The 24998-nt window shown below is 33.7% G+C and overlaps 1 protein-coding gene across 2 annotated transcripts; it reads left to right on the top strand.

The window, feature by feature from the left end:
* The first annotated feature begins 911 nt into the window (after positions 1-911).
* On the top strand, positions 912-24451 carry LOC138702109 (inter-alpha-trypsin inhibitor-like). 2 transcript variants are annotated; one of them, XM_069829700.1, is made up of 4 exons: positions 912-1122; positions 5763-5859; positions 7012-7179; positions 13235-13437. In XM_069829700.1, the coding sequence occupies exons 2-4, from the start codon at positions 5781-5783 to the stop codon at positions 13408-13410; spliced, it is 423 nt and encodes a 140-aa protein (XP_069685801.1). In that variant the 5' UTR covers positions 912-1122; positions 5763-5780; the 3' UTR covers positions 13411-13437. The 2 variants fall into 2 exon arrangements, with proteins under 2 accessions (XP_069685801.1, XP_069685792.1); XM_069829691.1 differs by lacking the exon at positions 13235-13437 and adding an exon at positions 23866-24451 and having other exon boundaries at positions 967-1122.
* The last annotated feature ends 547 nt before the right edge of the window (positions 24452-24998 follow it).

Below are 24998 nucleotides of genomic sequence, written 5' to 3'. Positions count from 1 at the left end.
GGGAAAAAGACCTTTGGGGAGGCCGAGACGTAGATGGGAAGATAATATTAAAATGGATTTGAGGGAGATGGGATATGATGATAGAGAATGGATTAATCTTGCTCAGGATAGGGACCAATGGCGGGCTTATGTGAGGGCGGCAATGAACCTCCGGGTTCCTTAAAAGCCAGTAAGTAAGTAAGTATTATTATTGTATCCATGTCTTCTTGACGACTTTTTGCTGCTGAACAATTTTATGATAAATTGTACAGTTAACAAACAATAATTGTTTCTGCCATGATTACAGATTATTTCAACTCTTTATATGTATCTAATTGCTGTCTTCCACGTAATCCGCTTCCTAAAGGTAGCTTTTGCATTACTAGTTCGATTATACTTTCTTGTGGTGATCTTGTCATGTATCCTATTAGTTTCATATCTTCTGATTTTATTTTTCACCAGACCTAATAGTTGATGTGATTCATAAACATTGAATTAAAATCCTTTTACAGAAGAGGAATATTATACTTTTTCTTTCACTACGTGTACTGATTAAAAAAAAATGCTGCATTTTGGATTTCCGGGTGACGATGTATGGTGGTGATGCAGTGATGATGATAGGTAATAATGAAAGTGATGTAAAAGGGAATGATACGAGAAACGGAAGTATTCAGAGAAGTCCTGTCATACAACCAGTTTTTAATTAGAAATTTCACAGGATTTCATCGATTCTGTTTACAGCTAGATCTCTCATTTGTGTGACGGACTAGAACGTATTCCGTCGTCTTGCACGCCACATCCTTCTACACTTTATTTTGCGGTCTGTGTTAGTTGTTAGTAACACTATAATTGGTATTCTTACAGCGAAACCTGGGAAATCCGGAAGGAAATATTTCCTGCAATATTGTTCAGTAATATGGTAAACAATTGAATGTGGTTTTATGAAAAAAAGTAAATATTTTCTATTAATGTAACAGGATGTTTACCAAGAAATGCTTCTTCAGTTAATTGAGAACGTCATTTTGCTTGCTAAAATGTATCACGTGGGTAGCAATGCAATCTGAAGGTCGCGGACGAGTCTATAGTGTGTGACTAGTTGACGTCTGTGAATTGCTGAAGCTGGAAGTTTGCGAGTAACACCAGGTGAGTTTCTTGCAAGGTTTCATTTATTAATACGCTTTATCTAAGGATAGGGTATTACATTAAACGTTTTTCATATTTTTACACTGTTTTATAGAATAGCAGGTAGAATTACTAACATAACTAACCAGCGATAAAAAATCTTCAACTTTCCTATTGCGCAACTAGAGAAAGTAATAACATTGCAGAAATACTTTTCAGTATCAATTTAAGGTGATCTATGGCGAATCCTCGGCCTCATCTCGCCAAATATCTTCTTATAACCAATTCTGTCGACGCTAAATAACCTCGTAGTTGATACAGCGTCGCAAAAAAAGAAAGGTAAAACCAACCTAATGTCTTAAATTTAGAATAAGAGGTTTCATATATTTGAGAGCTGTTCAGATTTGGAATTTAGAAAGACGAGAAAGTATAGAAAATAATAGATCTATAGGGAGTTCCAATAACGAGAAATTGAAACTGCGGATCATAACACTTCCCGATACTCATCATTCACCGTTTCAATTTCTCGTTATTGGAAGAGGCTGTCAGACATTTACTCATTTCAAAACCTGGCTGTCAGGTAGACTGCTTAGACGGTGAGCTTTCCTAAAATATATTTTTTTTATAATATATGATTTTTTAATACAGTGGAACTCCACAAATAGACACAGCAATGGTCCGTGTGCGAGACGAGGTACGAACGCTGTCTTTCTACGGAGTACTGCGGACTTTGGTAAACATAAGGGCTGTACAATATTTTTTTGGCGTGCGGACCGAAACATAAATAATTAACGTACATAATTTTAAATAATATATTGTAGTATAAGCAAAATATATAACAAAACAAATCTGTGATTAAGTACATGCATATATGTATACATGAAACATAAAACAAACTTCTGGACGAAAACCTCTCTAAATATATCTGCATACGGGGCTTTCATTCCAAAACTTCCCACTCTAAATAACTAGTTAATTAAATTGAATTCAATTTAAACCAAAAAAAAAACACGTAAATTTAGATATCAAGGGGAAAGTCTTAAACAAGGCTTAATTGCATTTTATACTTCACCTCCCACCCCCCCGCCACTCCCACTTTGGAATTTCAAATGGCACCCCTATATTTTTATACTTGAATTTGAAAGAGCATTCAATTGTTTATACACCACATTCATTTGTTTTCGCATCTTTTCTTTTCTATCGTCGCCTGGTAACCTGCTTTTTTATTATTGTTGATTAGAGCCGAAGAGAATAAAGCTACAAAAAATTATTGAGCATTTCATGTAATAGTTGTGTTTGTGTATTAAATTATTTTAAAATGGTGTATACCCTTCAAGGGAGAACATAAATCATCTCTATTGATTAAATTTAGGAAATACACAAAATAAGCTGTGTTTCCATCCTACAATCAACTCATAATAACAAAGTTTCTTATAATACTACAGAATGCTTCGTAATTAGATGAATTTTGTTTTATTCTATGCAATGTTCTGATCGAAATGTCAAATTCTTGAGGGATAGCTCTGATTGATTCACCTTTTTCAAACCATTCCAATAGTTGTAGCTTCTGCTTCAACATAAGTACACATTTTTTGTTCCCTGCCTTACTGCCAACGTGTACGAGCATACCTTATTTTATTTCATGGAGTGCAGTTTCATAGAAAGGACTTTGCCGACAGACCTTCTACTGCCCCCTACTAATTGGTTTTCATAAATAAATGTCTTCCTTACTGTGACGGAAACCTTGTCTTCTCCTGTCAATAACCAATCACAACCCTCTTCAGAAGAATTGACAGGCTCCCGTCAAATCCACGTGGAGGCAGAGTTGCCGCATTTTTTCCGAATTCCAAGAATCCCGTCAGTTTTACTGCATAATTTCGAAGGTCACCAGGATTGTGGCAAGTGTGCAATATTGGGACGAAGGGACAGGATGGAATTGTCAGAGTTGTTTGTGTAGGAAGTCATAAATCTGTAAGTGGGTGTTCAAAGGAGCCACCGAACTGCACTCTTTGAAATAAAATAAGGTAGCTATATCTGCACACTACTGCACTGGTTCAACTGGTTAGCCCTGTGCAGCGCGGGACAGGGTGCGTTGACTTACCTTGTATAGTGAAGTATATGAGAGTGAGCGTCCATTTGTGGAGTTCCACTATATATAAATTTTCTTTATTATTTTAACAATTACTTCGATTCACATTATTGTAATTGTTTGATGCTTAGAATTACATGTAACTAGACTTATTTTCATATTATTATTATTATTATTATTATTATTATTATTATTATTATTAATTGCATATTGTTCATGAATTTATGCCATTTTTATATGTGCTGTTGTTCTTAATTTTTTTATTGTTTATTATTTATTTATTTATTTATTTATTTATTTATTTATTTATTTATTTATTTATTTATTGAGTGGAAGAGAAGGCCAGTAAAAATAAATCTACTAAATAAATAAGTAAATACGGTATGCGCTAAAATAAACTGTACTGAAATTATCGCTCATCTGCTGTCCACGTTTTCCTAAAAACGAAGTAATTATTTATTTATTTATTGTATCCAATAGTTTTACATATTGTGATTTCAGTGTTGTGTTGATTTCTGCAATTGTGGTTCTCACAACAGAGGAGGTGTTCATTGTCGAGCATTATTTCCGGTCATACGGAGTGGGGCGTCAGAATGGGCCGAGCTTGCACGACGTTAAGAGCAGTACCAGGAGCGATTTAACAATGCGGCACCAAATAACACAACAATGTTAGCTGTCATCGAGAAGTTCCGTCATACGGGATCAGTTTTATTTCGCCTTGCATGTTATAATGACTTACCTTTATTTTCAGAGTATGTTTGTAATTTCAGTACTCCGTATGACCGGAAATAATGCTCGACAATAAATACCTTCTCCTCTGTTGTGAGAACCATAATTGCAGAAATCAACACAACACTGTATTCACAATATGTCAAACTATTGTATACAATAAATAAATTCTTCGTTGCTAGTGAAACGTGGACAGCAGATGAGCTATAATTTCAGTACTGTTTATTTTGGCCCATATGGGAGAACTGGATACAGTAAGACAGGGAGAACGGTGAGACATTTTTTTTTATTACATGGTACATTTTGATGTTGAGATGTTGGTAACAGTGGAGTTATATGTTGCATGAGTAAAGTAACAGTATTTTCATACTCGACTTGATTCTAGTTATGTGAGTGATGAAAAAATAATTCGTAATTTTTCACTCTAGAAGTAAAATGTTGGCTTGTGTTTAATGAAGGTTATATTGGATATACAAATAAGATATAAATATGAATGTTTTATTACCTAATACTATGGTATTTGAGATTATGTTTGGCAAAGTTTCGTCTTTCCTGTTTTAATTTTGAAGTGATGGCGTCATTTTTAAATGATCTATGCGTAAAGGGAACAGTGAGACATGCCATTGAAGGGTACACTGAGACGTCTCACTATCGCCATGTACCAATGATTTGCAAAAACAAACTGTAATTATATTACATTTACCAGTAACTAACATTAAAAATGAACATACTATTAACCAATGTAGGAACTGTAGCTTAAAATAATGGATACATTACATTTTAATGGTTTCATAAATAAATTATTCACAAAATTTAAGAAAATGTTAAAAAATAATACAGAATTACATTAAATTCTTATAATTATAAGCTTTGTTGTCACCAAAAATTCATTTCATTTTTTCGCAAAGGTTTGAAATGTCATGGAAAATTCACTTTTCCAAATGTTCCAGATGTTTCAATGGTTTCGAAGTCAGACATCAAAATGATTCTAAATAAGCCTACAGAACATGTCAAGATAAAGAGACAGCAAGTTTTTGTTTTCTTTTGAAATAAATGTAAATCATTTCAGTGTCCGTTAATAGACACTGTGGTGTTTCACTGTACCCTCCTGAATGGGAACAGTGAGACATTTGCATTTTTTTGACAAACACGTATTGTATATTATGTCCTTTATCTATTAACATTTTTGTTTATGTATTATTAAACTCCATGTTTTAATGTCTATTTCTATTGCACTTGATTTTAAAATACTTCAATTATCACTTGCATACATATGTCTTAATATTTTGTGTCTCACTGTACCCACTACTGTAAATTATGAAATGAAAGGAACCTGAAAATATCAAGAAACTGATAAATAATTGAAGTAAAAGTTTAGAAATACAATAACTACAGAAGTAAACACGAATATAGATTGAATTAAAGAAAAGAAGAAAGAATATATCGAAGAAATGAAGGGGCTGAAAAACTAAGAGAAGAAAATATAATAAAGAGATAAAATATAAAGGAATAATGAATTAGGCAATTCGAATAGAAGAAATGAAGGAAATAAAATAGACTGAAGAAAGTTTGGAAGAAAATAGAGTTAAATGGGAGATTATGTAAGGAAGGAAGGGAGAAAGACGTAATGAAAGACAGACTGAAAGTAAGAAATTAAAACTGAACATCAAGTGAACTACAGAAATGTAAAAATAAGGAATAAAGGTAAGCAAGGAATGAAGAAAGATGCGGTAAAATTAAGGAGAAAGGAAGTTTAAATACAAGAAAAAATTAATACAGAATACATGGAAATCAAAATGGGATTTGTGAATTTTTACGTAAACTAATATTACTTCTGTTTCAGGATTGCATCTTTATCATAATGGCGCATACGAAGTTGTCAGTTTCAGCCTTGATTCTGTTGACACTGTACGCCGTAGCAGAGAATGTTGATGCTCAAGGTACAAGTAACTTTAATGTAATTAATTACTATATTTTACTTTATTTTATACAGTCAGTAATTTCAGTTTCTCTTCTTCAGTGTTATTTCAACGACTATTACGCTTATACTGCGTCATACTACTTGTGACCAATAAAACGGTACGAAAGAACGTGTTTCAACCAATCACGGCTGTTCATCGCTAGAATTTTATCACTTCTCCGGCATTTGTTTATTTTTATCACTTCCCTAGCATTTATTTGTTTTTACACTTCCCTGGCATTTGTTTCATTGTTTGCAAACATTTCAAACTGAAAATTCTTTACGGTACTATAAAACATGCTTTGCGATCGTCATTTGTTTCCTGCATAGATAGTCGACTGAAAATGGCGGCTCCATTCAAATGACTAAATGTAAGAAAGCCAAGTATCTAGTGCGAACGAAATAGCTCGTTCCCTTAAGCCTTCCAACGAATGAGAGTTTTATAAAAGCGTAATGATCAAGGTGTCTGAAATAATTTGTCCAATGAAGGTTGGTAATTAATTTTGAAAAACTGCGCATTTCTCGACTAAATATCCAGAAGAGAATTCAGGAAATTTCTGTTTGTGTTCATTGAGGAATATTAAAAAAAAAAAAAGCAAGAAAATTTGTATATATTTTTTATTGGTTCTTGATGACAAGAGTTACATTACTGATACATCAAAGCTTGCTTTTTATTCGAGGAGATGATGAAGAAATCAATGTTGGTGCACGAACCACCACTGGTTGTAGTTTTCCTGCCATGTACCTCTACCCCGTCTCCTTACTTCTTAGACTGTTTTTCGCGTGTAATTACTACCGTTCGAGTTTTGGTCACCACTGGTTTAGCCGAACGAACCATCTAATCTATTTTAATGGGAGGAGAGAGACTGGAATCATAGAGCAAAACGAAATAAAATGTTTTCTCAAACTGGTCTGCATTTTATCTTAATTTTAAAATGATTTGTTTATTAAGTTACTGTAGTGTGTTAAATATGTTTGCTTTTAGTTCCTGCACGCAACTCACGGACTACTGAACTCATGCGACCATTGTTCCTTTTTTTCCCTTGGTTATTTAACGACGCTGAATCAACTACTATCCATAATTCCCTCTGTGATAATTTGAACTAACACAATTACATGTACCATGTTGCAGAAAAATGCGTAGAGCAGCCGCAGGAGGGAGAGTGTCTGAGCCAGTCTGAAAGGAGGTACTGGTACTACGAACCCTCATCCAAGACCTGTAAGATGCAGAGGGCCAATACGTGCGCCGTCTCTAGCAACCGATTCAATAACGACCTGGAGTGCTACAGATCTTGCCAAAGTTAGTTGGAAACCAGAAGAATGTTTACAGAGCGCATAAAATCCATTATACTTCAGAAAAGAGTTAAGACAGCCCAGCCACTAGCCTTTACAAAGGGGCGAGCAGAAGCGGGTGGGGGAAACCGGGATGCGACGTAGGCAAACCTGTGCGAAAATATGATTCAATATTGAAAGCTCTTTCGTCACTGGAAAACGCGAACACATTTCTGGAACGTACTATATTCACTAACTCTGTACTGTTTACTATGACCGTAAGGCGACTTCGACTGCATACGCGGCCTTGGTTCTGTGTGGAGTTTATTTGTAGAGGGGGTGGGAGTGAAGTACATTCAAAAGCTGAGGTACAATAAAAATTGATGATGTCTCTATACTTCGTTCTATAATATTTGACAGAAGTTGTAAACATTGCCAGAATAGGAGAAGGGAAGTATAATTGCTATTGAACCAATAACAGAGGTCTCATTCCACGCTTGTTTTGAAGTTGGGCGGGGGTAGAACGCTTCAGACCGTCTAACTTCAAGATAAACGTGGAATGAGACCTCTGCAATTGGTTCAATAGCAATTGAAGGGTTGATAGCAAAAACCAGACAAGTACAAAAATTCCAATTTTAAGCGTAGTACAGTTCTCTTTACTTAATTTCAAGCGACATCTATGGACGTAACACGTTTCTACAAAAACCGGATTCGTGCCATTGAAATGAGTGTTTGAAAATGTAACGTTTCTGCAAAAAGCGTACAAGTCACAAACGTATCCGGTTCTTGTTAGAAAATATCATGAAGATAGCATTAGTGTTGTCTTCTTTTGTTTCATCGCCATATTAGCTGTTATTGTCGGTGTTTTTTTTATATTTTTAGTTGGTTATTTAACGACGCTGTATTAACTACGAGGTTATAATTGGGGTGTTACTGGTTAAGTATTTCGTTTTACAAATGAATAGTCATCAAAATGAACTAGACCAAAAAAAAAAAAAGTCATCAGAATGAGAATGTTGAGGTGGCAGAAGGTGACAATAGCAGTGGGTGTGATGGGTGAAAACAGTTGTAATAATAATAATAATAATAATAATAATAATAATAATAATAGTAGTAGTAGTAGTAATAATAATAATAATAATAATAATAATAATAATAATAATAATATTTCTTTAATTGAGCATAGTTTGTGTTATTATTAAAATAATTATTTTTTGGTACTTAATATACCTAACGTGACAAGAATTCAAAGACTGAAGGACACAAATTTAGAAAGAGAAAAATATAAACATAACAAATTAAGCGAAATTTATTGCATGTTATTACCTGTCACATAAAAATTTGTATATAGCAAGGACTTAAGTGTATTTTAATAATAATAATACATAAGAAATGATATAAATTCTTTTCTCTTTCGATAATGCCATCACGAAAATCAAGAAATTTGTTATAGGAAAGCTTCAAGTAATCACAAAAATGAATTGAAACTGTCACAGGTTAACCACACAGTAAAGCAGGAAAAGTTAATTACCAGAATTGCATAAAAATACCTTTCCCAAAGCCTCCTTGGTACTGTACCATGTTACAAAATATATTATGTAGATGCAGTGACTAATGTTTGTGTCATTATGACAGTTATATTTAAATAACTTGAAAACGATTAGAGATATCTCAAAACGGTTTGCACCATTGATTTTTTCAGAAAATTTTACATGATTTTGAGTACTTACATGACCCTCATTCCATTTAAAATTTCAAAGTTGCATCCAAAATGGCGGCTTTTGAGATAGCTGAGGGCTAGAATCGAATGTGCCACTGGTAGAGCATTTGGTCTTGCAAATACTGGTAATACCTATAGTAATCGGAAATCAAGTATATGGAAGATATTTATATGGTTCCAGACTTTTGATTCACCCTGTACATTAATAACGTGATTATACAGTTAGAATTTCGCAGTAACACATTTTCGAGCATGAACAACAATATTTCGAGAGACGTATATTTTAGAATATTACTACAGTGTTATTTTCAGCCGGCTTACATACATTCACATACTACATTAGCAACATGACAAAAGTATCATTGAATTGCTTTTTGACATGTGTAAAATCTTCTTTTACCCTATTCCTTTGTATAAAATATAGTTGAGAATGTGAAAAATACGCAGTTTTTAAGTGAATGTCTGAAACTTTGAGCGACTGTCCTTGAGCTTCATTTTAATATATTCATTACAAATGCTAGTCGCACTGAAATTGTAGTAGCTTAAAATTGAAAGGCGTGTTAGTGGCTATCATAGGAATGCGTGGGTTAAAAACATCTTCTACTTTCGTTTTGCCAGTTAATATTATCACTTCTATTACGTTTTGGGTGAGTTTTTTCACACCAATTCTTGTTGAATTGCATAATTTTGGTGGGTCAGTATTTCGCAATAGTACTATTGGTGATTCAATATTAAGTATTAAATTATGTAGTAGCAATCCTTGTGGTTTCAAAGAATTCAGTTGGATAAAACAGTCTGCTCACTATCTACAACTGCATCGAGAAATTCATAATACGGTCCTGGATTGAGTAAAGATACTTACTTATTGCATGAATTGTCTAGGTTTTGGCCTTGATAATGTATCAATAATGTTATTTAATTTCGTGTTACGATTTCCATGGCCTCGTGAAAGTCGATGTTGAATATAACATACAATAATAAAGAACAATTGACTATAGAAGATTGTATTTTAATATTATACATGATCGTATTTATTTATATTTTTTATTTGTTTAAAATTAATTTAACGTCCATTTGCACAATTTTAATGTAGCCTATGTTTTTCTCCTGGTTATGAGGGTTAAATGTGCAAAATTTGGCACACTTCGGTCAAAACGTGTAGATTTGTATAGAGAACATACATACGTACGTATGTACATACATACATACATACATACATACATACATATCTATATTCACTTTTATATATTAAGAAGAAGATATAATTATATATATATATATATAATTATATATATATATATATATATATAACGAAGTGAGAAACGTCCTCGATTGTTTCATTGTAAATATAAGCTGCAAAATTATGTAGTTGTAGAACACAGTTCATTAAATAAGAAAGTCTGACAATATTTTACTGTAATAAAAATAGTTCTCCGAGAAAAAATTGTTCATGTCTTATGTTTTTGTAAACTACAGAGTAGCCAATCCGGGTTCGCTTCCCGGCGTGGTCAGAGATTTTCATGTAAAATTTCTACCTCGGGATTAGGAGAGATAGCGGTGCATAACTTCTGATCACTAAATTGTGCACCAATATGCTGGGTCACTGTTGATAGTGATTCGTCCGTCGAACGGGGACGTTAAGCCTGGTGCTAGTCGACAGGAGTAGGTTACGTGCCGGCACCGGGTTTTTCCTTCTCCCTTCATCCTGATCATCATCACTCATTCCAGACACCACACTTACACGAACACTTACACATACACTTACCCTAGTACACGACATATCTCTCCACAGATACACATCTTGTACAGTGTGGCCCGCCGAAGTGGTGTACAACTAGAAAAATGGGTCACAGTCCTGCCATCTATCCGCAATATGCGGATCCCGAATCACGTTAAGAGAAGTGGGTAGGCATTTGATACATACATACATACATACATACATACATAAATACATACACACATACATAGGCATACATACATACATACATACATACATACATACATATATGTTTTTGTAAATGTCAATAATAGAGCAAGAAAAATAAACTAACTCGAGAAAGGTCACAGGACCGGAAGCATTAGACAGCTTATAGGCTAAAAGATGTCCGCTGGGAAATAGGTTTCGCTCAGATAAATGCCGTCGGCCTTTTACTGTTACAAATGGATTTACGCTGTATAAAACTTGGGGCAATTTTCTATTTCGTAGTATGAACAGATAAAACTTTCTGAAGGGACGTAAAAAATAGAGCATTAATATACAGCTGACTTCCATTCAGTGCAGTTTAATTTAGTTCGTTGCAATGCAGTGCACAAAACAGCGAACCTTCATTTGTGACACGTAGGCTATATTAAAAAGAAATTGTGCTGCATTTCTACGGAAATATCCTGGCGTTCAACACTCATCTGAATAAATAATCCAGAAAAAAAAAGAAGATGAACCGCCCCATTTTTAAATAGAAAGAAGTCTCATAAATCGCTTTATTTCCGAATAGGTTATAGGCTAGGTAAAAGTTAATAACTCATATCTATAGTGTAATATAGAAGTCGCGAGATGTTATTGTCGAAAGCTGACGAGTTGAATCGCCGCTAAGCGGGCTGTTTACTTGTCCATGTCACATTTCGAACGGCGCCACACCAAGCGAAATCTGTTTCTAGGTAATACACTCATTATCAATCAATGGGAGTATAGATGGAGTTGATGAATTTTTCTATCCACGAGCTCTGTGTATTTACATAATATATGGAAATATCAGGTGTGGCGCGACGGTAATGATTCCGTAGCGTCGAAGTTCAACGTTTATTGACTGTTAAGATCAGCTGCTATAAACCGTTTTATGAACATATAGTTTACATTAGAACGAAATTGTAAGAAGAAATCTTCATTACCCTTTTTGTTCAGTGGACTGAACTGTATCACCAGATACCAGTGTACGGGATATTCCATATGAAATTGATCAGTAAAAAACCTCGCATTTTTTAATACCCTAATTTTTCCCCTATTTATACAAGGTGCTGAGGAGAGTGCATTTTCAAAAATATACTATCGAAAGTCAAACGGTTTTCGTACTATTGAGCGACCTATTTAGCGTATTTTATAAAAAAAAAAAAAGCATCTTTCAGCGCACAGAACTCTGGAACCGTTTACTGCAGAACATTGAACGAGAGCTCATTTTGAAGCTGACATTTGGTAGGTTATGATAAGAAGTAATACTTATTTTTATTATATACAGAGAGACAGATAATCTGATTTTACTTACTTTTAGGCTTTTTGACCATTTATAAAAATGTAAAAAATATTGAGAAAAAAACCTTGCATTATTAAGAGGTATTCGGCATTGTTTGCTTAGTGGCTCGGCAATAAGTTTCGAGGGTATTAAATAAATCATATTCACACGCCTAGACTTGAACGGCGCAGTACCGCATGCACTGGCCGAGAGCTGAAGATAAGCGAGCGTTGGGCGTCATTTTACTCATGTGTTTATGAAAACTTGTGACAAAGCTAGCCCAGCTATGCTAGCCCAGCTAGACGAAACATTACGTGTTTATGTCTCCTGGCCTTGCTTCCCTCGGCTAGCTCCTGCCTTACAGTCAGCTGGTTAGTTCACGCGCGTACTATTTATTTTATTTATTTGATATTTTCAATACTTCCTTATCAACGGTGCACCAGTAAAAAATATGTGTTTATATGTACTTTCAATGCGGAATCTAATCATATATTTTAAAAACATTTTTTCGTGGGCAAAGGCGTCTTAATGAAGAAAAATCTAAATTTCTCCATTTCCATAAAAAGTAAGAAAAACTGTTTACATGTCAATATAAATTTTAATTTCTCAGCATCATAATAAAAAAACATGATTTTGATCATTGGGTGAAAGGGTTTCGGAGCCGCAATTTTATGAAAATACGATAAATTTAAATATTTTTAATTTAAACACTATGAAGTTCTGATGCCTCAAACTTTGCACAAAGCATTGTATCACAGTTGTCAACGGACAGAAAAAGTTTCATTGTATTTAAAAGTTGCAAGGTCAATTTTCTCTATATTTCGGTAGATTTGAGATGGAATAGCCCGTACATTGTTTATTATTTGTTGACAATTATTAAAGTAATATGGGCGATTATCCCTATTATCCTTTGAAATCCGTGGTTCTTAGTTTATTTGTGAGGATCTGAAATTACAGTATATTTTTCTGTCTTACGGGTAGCTGTTTGTAAAATTATTCTCATTATCCTAGAGAATTATTTGCTTATCAGAAAAATAGCCATGAATTAATATGAGTGATTTTAAAGATCATTAAGCAAGGAATGATTTCAATATCATTTTGAGCGTTGCTATTTAAATGTTTCTCTGAACTGCTTCCAGCTCTTGCCAAGATCTGCTCTTCGCCTCTAGTGAAGGGGATGTGTGATGCTTATTTTGTAAGATTCGGCTATTCGACTAAGAACAAAAAGTGTGAGAACTTTGTGTACGGTGGGTGTGGAGGAAATGGAAACAGATTCAATACAATGAAACAATGTAAAGAATATTGCAATGTGTAAATAAACGAAAGTTCGAAACATCCAGGATATTTTGTCTGAACAATTTTTTTATAGCAATGGTTTCCAAACTGGTCTCTTTTGCATTCTTTTTTTTTATCCTTTCACGGATCGACAGCCCGGTGTGGAACTTAACGAAGTTGAGGTTTGGAGCTTTTCTGACACCTAGGATTGTATAAATACTAATCAGACGTTCATGAAGTGGATTCTGTACGTCGCCGTCCATATTTAGATTTAGATTTATTTAATAATAACATATACATAAAAACATTACATTAAAGTACCTCGAAAGAGCAAAGCTCTTGTTCGGGGACAGTTCCGTTATAAATATACGACAAAATACTTAAGAAAAAAAGTCACATAAAGATGATAATAAAGTTAGTAATAATAATACTATTAATAACTGAGTGAAAAAAGAGACGATGTTGAGATTGGTGGATTAATATTAACTTATTATTAGTAGTATAATTAGTACAGGTCATGTTGATATAGTAACCAAGATAAGATGGAAAAAATATACTTAGGATAGAAATAAACTTGTTTTACAATACATGGCACATAATATATTTACAGGGAAGTCTGTCATATAAATTTTTTAATTCTGATTCTGAAAATTTCATCGCTTAAAGTAGTCAATTCTGGATGAAATTTTATTATCGAATTATATAGACGTGGACCATAATTTGTACTGTGTAGTAAAGCAGCAGATGTGAAACATTTAGGTTCAACTAAATTAAGAATTTCATTTCGTCTTGTATTATGATCACGTGGCTGAGCTACAAATTTCATTCTATTTTTATGATAGAATTTCATTAAAGAGTATTTATAAATTTGGTTAATTCTAAAAACATTCAATTCGGAATAGATCAAATTTGTTAAATAATCCAGTCGTCTTTTCAAACAAATTTTGATTATTATGAATCAACACAACACACCACACCACACTGGCATGCCCTAGACCAGGGGTCGTCAGCGCAGAGCACCCCTGGGGCTAGCGGAAAACGCAGTGCACCATAGTGCACTCGTAGTTGCTAGCGGGTATGCTCTCTATCTCTTCCTGCTGCACGACGGTGCACACGGGACGGCACCGCTTACCCGTTGCACATTTCAGCGAGTGCTGACGACCGCTGAACTCATGACAGTGGGCTGCAAGCAGACTTAAATTGGTGCCATGAGGATAACATTCTATTTAACTGGAATTGGAATTAAACTCCAGGCACGCAATTTTCCTTAACAGTCGAATGGGGCACAATATTCCAACTTTATTTTAGTGACAAATATCTAGACACGCAATATATATCATTGTTTTATTTCTTCTCTGTTCTTTTTACTTGTGCAGTCATTTGAATCAATGACGACTACTTAAATTCCCAGATCCTATTTGATGATCCTTCAGTTGAAAATAATGTATAACGCAGATTTCTGTATTACAGAGGAATTAAAAGTACATGCAGAGAAAGATCCGGTAAAAACAAACTTTACTTTTAGTGCAGTCATTTAGATTTATTTAAACAAGGAATAGAAGAAATTGCCTACTGAAGGATGCACTGGAAGAAATGATGAACGGAAGTTTAACAGTAGGTAACGCCATCAACCTGTGTATTACTTTCCACCGCCGTAGTTCAGGAGGTAGCGCGTTTGCGTTTGGACAAGGGTTCGAATCCAGTTCAGGTTTTCCCAAATGTAAATTTTATTGAATGTAAGGCAGGCGTAAGGCAACCCTTGGACTCAGTTCGCCAATATTTTCTTAACTTCACTCCTTGTTTCATATGAAAGAATTTCTACCACTTAGTCTAAAAAAGAATCTTATTCAGACGCTTGTAATACCCCATTTTGATTACTGCGATTCCTTACTAACTAATGTAAGTTCACTCTTAGCTGAGAGACTACAACGTGTTCATAATGTGTGCATACGATTCATCTGCAATACTCGTAAATTTGACCATATAACACCCTCCCTCCAGTTACTTTCATGGGTGCGTCTGAAGGAACGAAGAACAATACATTCACTGTCTCTTCTGTTCAGAATCATGTATACTTCTACTCCGAATTATCTGTTATCGCACTTTCAATTTCTTACAACTCTTCGAAACCGTCATCAAGCACTTCTTTCTATCCCTCATCATAGAACGTCTTTATACTCATCCTCCTATATTGTAGAAATACCTCGCATCTGGAATTCGTTACCTAATGACTTCAGGGACTGCCGGACTTTATCACAATTCAAAATTAAATTGGAAAATATTGTCTTATTTAGGCCTAATGCTTTTTAGGTATTGCTAGAAGTATTGATTTGTGTGTTTTTTCTTCTTTTTTTTTAATCTAGATTAAAATTGCAAGTTTCTTGTTTATGTTAGTTAATTAGTTAGGATACAATTAATTATGATACTTAATCACTCATTTAAATTTTGTGTGACTGCAACCTATGTATATTTTTGTGTAGCTTTACTTTGTTTATAGTTTTTTGGTGTCCTTATTTCTATTATTGTATTTGTATTTCTGGTGGTGTGGAAGAGAAGGCCTGATGGCCTTAACTACACCAGAATAAATAAATAAATAAATAAATAAATAAATAAATAAATAAATAAATAAATAAATAAATAAATAAATAAATAAATAAATAACTAAATAAATATCATTGCGGGTCACCAATTTCATCGACGCTGGATAACTTCGTAGTTGATACAGCGTCGTTAAATAATAGATTAAAAATATTGACGACGGAACCTTGGTTCAAAAGAATTTGAAGTAGGCCTATAGGTTATTCGTTATCTCGTGAAACCAATATGGTTGCGTGCGCCATAGCATATAGTAGGAACATTATGGTGGGGGTAAGCGATCTCGCTTGCTATGAGTGTAGCTGAGGGAGAGAAGCTTCTGAGTCTACCTTCTTCTTCCCCTGACACGCAAGCAAGTTTCACGAGATACCGAATTGCCTATAAATACTTCTTCGAATAAAATTACTTTTTTAAGCATAAAGGCCAAAAATTCCCATTTATGGTTTCTGGTGTTTCACCATAGGACTTTGAACTGCAGCTGTCCAAGTTTATAGGTTATTTTTTTATCTTTTTTTTTATATTTCAGATTTAATCGTATATTTATTTATTCGTCTGCTAACGTTAAGGCCTCCAGGTCTTCTGTTCCACTCAACCAGAACTAACTACTACAAACACTATAAAATATACTAAATGCATCATAGCAAATAAATTAGATAGAAAATAGAGCGAAATGGATCTTGTGGAATGAATTAATAAAATGGAATGAGTTAATGAATGAATGAATGAATGAATGAATGAATGAATGAATGAATGAATGAATGAATGAATGAATAAATAAATAAATGAAATAAGGGAAAATGGGAGAGGTAACATTTAAAAGTTACGCGAACAGGCGTCCTTGCAAGGACGAGCTGACCGGGTGGAATTAATTTGCACAGTACTGAAATTAATGTAAGAAGAAGATGTAGGTTCATGGCCCATTTCTTTTAGGGTTCACTCCGAACACGGAAAACAATTGTCATTGCCAATGGGAAAATGGAAAGAGAGACTTTTAAAGCTATGGAAGCCATATTAGGGCTGAGAAAAATTGAATATGTGAGCTCCAAGCCAGTTGACCACCTGTCTCACTTCGATTTTCGCTGATCAACTAAAGGAACTTTTCATAATTTTGAAGGGTAAAGCCGGAATGGACGTAACCTAATAGCTACCACATGAGGGAGGAGAATCGTGACAGAACAGTAACTGATCAGGAACGCCGAAAATTGTTTAAAACCTTGCACATCGAATGGGACTGCCGCAGTCCTTGCGAGAGAAGGGTTCCGATCTCTTGCACTGTGCGAGTGACACTCGAGTAAAATAGGAAAACTACGGAAAACCAGTGGCACACATAATAACACTACTCAAAAATATTAGTTTAATAATGTAAAAAATGAAAGGAAAATTATTATAATGACAATAAAACACAATACAGATAGTTAATAGTAATAGTACATTATGCAACGAGCCTATAATGGTAGTAATTAAGACGCGAGTATGTTTATGAAACGAGCGCAAGCGAGTTTCATAATTTTCATACGAACGTCTTAATTACCATTATAGGCAAGTTTCATACGACTTTTTATGCTCGATCATATTTATAACTTGAAATTATTCATAAGTATTCATGTTATTATCTGACTGGGGAGTGGAACTGACCTTGTGCAATATCTCGTAAATTGTGAGATGTGTGCAGACGCGAAAGTACTGATTTTTTCCGAGGAACAAATGTTATTGACCTTGATATAATCTAGAGAGTAAAATGAACATTAATCTTGATATAACCTTGAAATTGATTTAGACATTGAAAAACGAGATGACAAATTGAATTTATTTGAATATTATTTACAATTAACGCTAATTATTATAGTAACAGAACATAAACTTCTGCGAGAGTATTGGATTTCCAGCCTCCGTAACGTTTCGCTAGTTGTCTTTCGATTGCATATCCGAAAATAATCGATACTTACGCTTTCATATTGCTACAATGGTGTTTTCTGATTGGTGGAACACCTGAACTTTAATGAGGTCCATTAAAGGGCTGCTATCAGGTGTATAATTACTACATTTCGGCATGGTCGAGCATAAAGTTATTTACGATATGAGTAGCATATTATAATACGATAATTGTAATATGATGTTTTGATGGGAAATTAGTTAGAAAAATAAATTATATTAGATTAGTAAATGAAGAAGTGATAGTAGGTACTGTAGACCTATTGTATTTTAATAGAAAAATGTTAAACAGATACTTAATATATATTTATATTTATTTATTTATTTTTATTTAAATGCACCACCAACAGAAGCAGGCTTCCAATTATAGGTGGCTTACATTGATACATATACAAAATACACAAGAAAAAACGAAATAAAGAAAATACATACCGGTAATAGATGCTAGAATATAATATTGCAGTTAATATAGTGCCAAATGTCAATAAAATAATGCAAAATTATTTAAAAACTAGAGTAAGGAACTTTATAATACACTTGTTCATAATTTAAATATCTAAGGAAATACAATTCTTTTTAATATTGTATGACATGTTTTAACTGTTAAACTGAAATCTAATTGAGGATCACAGTTTAAAGACAGAGAGTTGTAAGTATTACACATAACAAACAATGGAGAGTTATTGAAGAAAACAATTCTAGGAATTGGAATAACAGAAGGTTGCCTATGACCAATTCTGTTCTTTTTACATTAAACTGAAGGAATTTAAGAAAATCACTATACCGTTAACAGTCTTATAGAGTAAAATTGGACTATTTGTTAATCGTCTAGATTTTAAAGTTTTATAATTTATGTTGTCATATGTATTGGTAATTTGGAATTTTTACATTTATTTATTTATTTATTTATTTATTTACTTACTTAGTCACTTATTTATTTATTATTTATTTATTATTTATTCATTCATTCATTCATTCATTCATTCATTCATTCATTCATTCATTCATTCATTCATTCATTCATTCATTCATTCATTCATTTATCTTGTCTGGACATGGCGGGTTTGATGCATTGCAGTTCAAATCTGTCATTCTCATAATTATCAAATACAAATATAACATAATTTTAATAGTTTCACTAATACTATGAACAACTTCTTCATTTAACAACTCTGCTAATAACAGTTTAGTACTATTTAATACTGTGCATCTACTATACTGTCAATACTAAAATATCACACTTTAACTTACTGTTCTTATCCTATACTTAGTCATAATAGACTCACTCTTCACTGTATTTACTATTCTTAAATCTTTTATGATTATTATTGTTATTCCAATTCATCGTTTCACTATTAACAGATTACTAATTTGGTTACTCCTTAACTAATATATTTTGTAGAGCGAAGGATTCTCACATTATAATATGTCTTCACATAGTTCCTTCATCTTCTTTTCCCATCTAATTTTGATTCTGAACAGAAACTTTACCTAAATTATTAAGCTTGTTAATGTTCAACGACCCACTTAGATTTATGAAGCTATTTTCTCATTCATCTTAAAAAAATGTAGCTGTTTTCTATTCCGCTAATTCTCAGGTAATTTGTTGCTGTGCATTTTAGAAGTACAGTATATGGATTGCATCTTCAAAACACCGCGTAGGAGACAAATATCCTTACCCACATTACCTCTTCCATTAGTGAGTCTCCAAATACCTAATCTCCACCAGGCTAATCCTACTCTCACTTCTCTTGTGTTTAATGTGATATACTCTTCCTGTTCCCAGAAACTCTTCATTTCTCTATAATACCTCAGTGAATCCAAGTTCGTTACATTAGTAAAATACCTCCTGTTTTGAGATTTCGTATTCTCTATCTTTTATAGTTTCCCCAATAATCTTGGCATTTAGAGTCTCTATTTCTTTCCATAATCAATTTAGACCTAATATGTTTACAGGCCAGTTACTTTATGGTGACAGCTCATCGACTCGAGAGAGGAGAAGGTTCGACTGTGGGAGGGAGACCGATTCGAGACGGAGCTAGTGTTTTCTGGATGAAGGGAAATACAGTCATATTAGAAATGAAGTTTCACGTTTCTCTCTCACACTTTGCAGCGTCTGCATAATTTTGAACTCCTGTCACTGTGTTCACTTCATACTCTGGAACAATAGTCACTAATAAACACTAATGTGGAAATACAGTGAGCAGCAATCGAATCACTATATTTAACAGTTAATCACTAATAATTAACAATGAACTATACTCATGCGGAAATACCGGTAATTTTCATAAGTGCTTTACTGTTACCTTTCCCATCATCATCATCATCCATGTAAAAGATGGAGCGGCCTTCTTCTATGTACTTCTTTATTTTCCTCAAATACTGCAAACTTTTGGCCCTAATGTTGTGATGCTCCACCAGAATTTGGCGATTATTTTGTCTTTTTGTTTCAATGAAATCCTAATTTCAAAATAACTTTCCTCAAAGTCGAAATACCTCCCTGAAAGTCGATAGTCTTTCAATTTCAATAATATATATATATTTTTTTAAGTGTGGGCCGCTGTTTCTGTGAAATATAGAACTCGTGCTTTGGTTCGTCGTATGACAGCTTCATTAAAGTTGACCACAGTTAATTTTAGCGCCGATCATCAATGTCTTTAGTCTCCCTTATTATTTGGCTAACACAGCTCTCAGACACAGCGGTAACCTTTGCTACAAGTTTTCCAACATTTACTACGTTTTTTCTTCCAACGCTATCTTCATAAAGCGCTACACGTTGCTCACGACTTCTCGCAACTGCGAATGCAATACCTGAACTTTTAGTTTGTCTCTAACAGGCAGCATTTTCACAATCAGAAAATAGCAGTGAATGTAGACAACAAATAGTACATACTATACAATACAAAACAGAAGCACTATAACTATTTAAGTAACTAAATGAAATGTACGTAACAAACACACTAAATTGCAATATACAAGACAGTGGTGGCGATTACGTCCTTAGCGCGACTGTACGCCCACACTAACGCTCCCGACATGTGACCGCTAACGCAGCCAGGGGAAGACTAAAATGAACACCCCTTCGAACAAACAGTGAACTCGCCCAAACCACTGCGTCACCAGGCCAGAGCTGTCACTATAAAGTAACTGGCCTATACTTCTGATTGTATTTCTTTTAACCAGTTCGATTTTATTTCAGTTTTATCTAGAAATGCAATACATTTTTTTTAATCGACGTATTATCCCTCAGTATAATGTTACATAAATATTTTATTTTCCTTTCCAGGATTATATCTAGACTACTATCCATCCCCATCTCCAATCTCGCTACCAAATTTAACGCGTTCCATGATACACCTAGAAATTTTTAGCACAATTTAGCTCTTAATTCATCGATATTTATACTAGTCTCCCTGCTGCTCCATATTTCAACGTTATACAATATTTTCGATTCTATTAATGCCCTATACACATTTAGAAACTCCTTCACTCCCCAATTCGGCCACTTATTTAAACATTTATCTACTACTTCTTTCCTTTATTTATCGCTATTTCATTTTGCCATTTCCAATTTCCCCTGTTACTACTCCTAGGTGCATCAATCTGGAAACGCATTCAATAGGTATCCCATTTATATCCCTTTTTTACTCCGAATATCCCCCTTTTCATACATCAATACTTTGGACTTCTTTTCATTTATTTTTAGGTCCCAAATAAATATATTAACATAAATCACTGAACTACTTCTTGTAACAGCTTACAATAACAGAGGCTGGATGGAGATCTGCTTTGTATCACGTAATAAAATTATTAATCCTCTGATAAATAATAAATGTGCTTTGCTTTTAACGTAACACATCGTCAGGGAAAGAATCATGTATAATTATTTTTCATAGGTCACATTTAATGTATCTTCTTCTTTTCTACAAATTACTACATATATTAATTCGATAATTCAGGAGTAGTAAAGTAGTGGAGTGTTTTGTGCACCTTTACTGAGTATTAAACATACACAGGTTACAGACAGGAATAAAATGAAACTATACTTCATTTCATAATACCTGGCATGCAATGTAAACATTTCCGTAAGAGGGAGAGAAGAATAAAAATTGTTATTGATTATGCTGACCAGACGTCCCCGGTTTTGAGTTGCTGTCCCAGTTTTTGCCCCAGGAAATTAATTTTGTTCCCAGAAGTTTTGATTTTGTTTCAATAACATTTTACACGTAAATATTTAAGTATCGTGATGAAACTGCTGCGATTCATGCACATTTCTGAATGGTTCTCAGTATGAGGCAGAAGAATCAACGAGCACAGTATAAGATATTCTGCACTCTTTGAGAAGAACATAGCATCTTTGCCTTCATTCGTGTTGCGCTGAAGCATTAGTAGGGCCGCAGCGTCCATTTTTAAGTAGTTCAAAAAATGAGGAGTTTTGTGACAAACCAACAGGTAAAAAGCCACCGGCGTAGCTCAGTCAGTTAAGACGCTTGCCTGCCGGTCTGAAGTTGCGCTCGGGGGCGGGTTTGATCCCCGCTTGGGCTGATTATCTGGTTGGGTTTTTTTCCGAGGTTTTCCCAACCGTAAGGTGAATGCCAGGCAATCTATGGCGAATCCTCGGCCTCATCTCGCTATCACCAATCTCATCGACGCTAAATAATCTAGTAGTTGATACAGTGTTGTTAAGTAACCAACTAAAAAAAAAAGTGAAAAGTGGTATGATTTTTTTCAATACTAAAAAAATTCCATTCCATTTGAAAACCTTCTCAAAATAGTGTCATTAATCACGTGTCTTTCAGTCAGTAATCCATCAATTGGAAAACTTTTCTCCACAATGAACTCAATCTGAACTGTTGAAAAGTCAAGAATGAAAATGGAAACAGTTAAAGCTTTATTTAAAAGGCATGTTCGTCGGACAAGTTAACATGTAAATGAAGATAAATATCATAAATCCTTCAATAACTGTCTATTTCTAACCTAATGTAATTTCTTGTATTTTATGTGTATAACGTAATGTAATTTCTTGTATTTTATGTGTATAACGTAATGTAATTTCTTGTATTTTATGTGTATAACGTAATGTAATTTCTTGTATTTTATGTGTATAACGTAATGTAATTTCTTGTATTTTATGTGTATAACCTAATGTAATTTCTTGTATTTTATGTGTATAACCTAATGTAATTTCTTGTATTTTATGTGTATAACCGAATGTAATTTCTTGTACTACGCATTGGGTTAGAAATAGACAGTTATTGAAGGATTTATGATATTTATCTTCATATAGTTAAAGCTTTGTTATAAGTGAAAACAAACTTTCATTTATCATGTGAAGAACTTAGTGTGAAGCTGTATGGGGATGAACAGATCCTTAAAAAGATATATTCTTCAGACAAGTACTTGTAAAATGTATGTGTTAGAGTTCAGTGTGTACAATAGTATGTGAAAGACTTTCATACATGCGTCAGTACTGAAATTGAATTCTTAGTAGTTATAATTATGTATAGGAGTTACGTGTAGGCTTATTTATGCATTTAATTAAGAAAGTTAAGATATTCTACAAATTTAGTGTGCAAAATTCTATCATTGTATTTACTGTTACATGTATTTTCTGCAACATTTCAACGGAGAGTGACTAGATAGGCCTAAGCATTTGTGGTTTTTCTTGAAATTGCCGATGTCCCCTGTTGGACCATAAAAAATCTGGTCAGCCTACTATTGAACCAATGACAGAGGTCTCATTCCACGCTTATTTAAAGTTGGGCTTTCTGAAGCGTTCTATCCGTCCCCCAAACTTCAAGACAAGCGTTGAATGAGACCTCTGGCATTGGTTCAATAGCAATTATAGCCTACTTCTCTCCCCTCTGCCGGTAATGTTTACGTCGCCTGTTAGACATTATGGAGCAACGTATGGTACTCAAAAACATTACATTGCTTCATACTATGTTTTTGTTTGTATTTTCAACAGCCGTTGCTGAGATTTGCGGCTCTCAGCAAGTGAGGGGCACCTGCAGAGCACTAATATGGAGTGCATATTATTCTGCTGAGAATAACAGCTGTGAGACGTTTGTTTATGGTGGCTGTAATGGAAATGGGAACAGATTCAATGACATCGACGAATGTACACGATTTTGTGTGCACCCTTAAAAATACATCCTAGGAGGGGTTTGAACTCGCAAATTTATTATATAAGAGCAAGCGTGGTAACCACTAGACTAGGTAATGTGGAAGATATCCAATGCGCACAATTGTTATTGAAATACGGAATCCACTACATAGCCACCAAAATTCTGCTACAGGCCTCTGATGACATCGAATCTTCAATTACAGCATACTAAGCAAGCCTGGGACTTTCAATTTTTATTAATTATGCCATCAAGAAGCTATACTTTTTAGTAGGTTTTACATCACAATTCTTACTTCATTGGACCGAAAGTAATGTAATCATAATGCAATTACAAATAGATTCACTGTTTATATAAATTGTAGTAGTTTATATTTATTGAGCATGTATGCCACTTATCATGGAAACCAATTACAAACCGTTAAACAAACACTGTCCTGCCTACTCTATTATGCACGTGGCTGAATTAAAGATATCATTATATGAATGCATCTGTAAATGCATTAAAGAGTGAATAGGTAGGTGAATGGATAAAATATTAATTAAATGAGTTAACGATGAATGAATAATTAGTTGGTTCATTGATTGAATTATTTACTTTTATTTATTTATTTATTTACTAATTCATTTAGTTATTTATTGCCTTACTTATTTACTTATTTATTCATTTTTTCTTAGTTTATTTCATTTACTTATTTATTTAATTATTTACTTGCTTTTTTGTCTATTTGTCTCTTTGTGTCCGTTTATCTGTTTATGAATTTACCTATTTTTCATTTTTGTCTATTTGTATGTTTATTTATTTGTGTATATATTTATTTTTATTTATTCACTTATTTATTTGTTTATTTATTAATTAACTCATCCTTTTATTTATTTAATTTAATTTAGTAGTCTGACCCAATATTTTAGGTTTGCCCTGCGACACAGTATAGCTCACAATAAAATTTAAAATGAAAAATTATATAAACAGGTTT

Source organism: Periplaneta americana, chromosome 1, assembly GCF_040183065.1.
Source record: "Periplaneta americana isolate PAMFEO1 chromosome 1, P.americana_PAMFEO1_priV1, whole genome shotgun sequence".
NCBI lineage: Eukaryota > Metazoa > Arthropoda > Insecta > Blattodea > Blattidae > Periplaneta > Periplaneta americana.
Note: the sequence above shows the minus strand (reverse complement) of the source record. Positions and strands in the feature narration are given on the sequence as shown.

Excerpts from the sequence above, each read along its gene's own strand:
- LOC138702109 (XM_069829691.1), top strand. The coding sequence starts at position 5,781 with ATGGCGCATACGAAGTTGTCAGTTTCAGCCTTGATTCTGTTGACACTG. Across the intron at positions 5,860-7,011 it reads AGAGAATGTTGATGCTCAAG|AAAAATGCGTAGAGCAGCCG; the intron begins GTACAAGTAACT and ends ACCATGTTGCAG. Across the intron at positions 7,180-23,865 it reads GTGCTACAGATCTTGCCAAA|CCGTTGCTGAGATTTGCGGC; the intron begins GTTAGTTGGAAA and ends TATTTTCAACAG.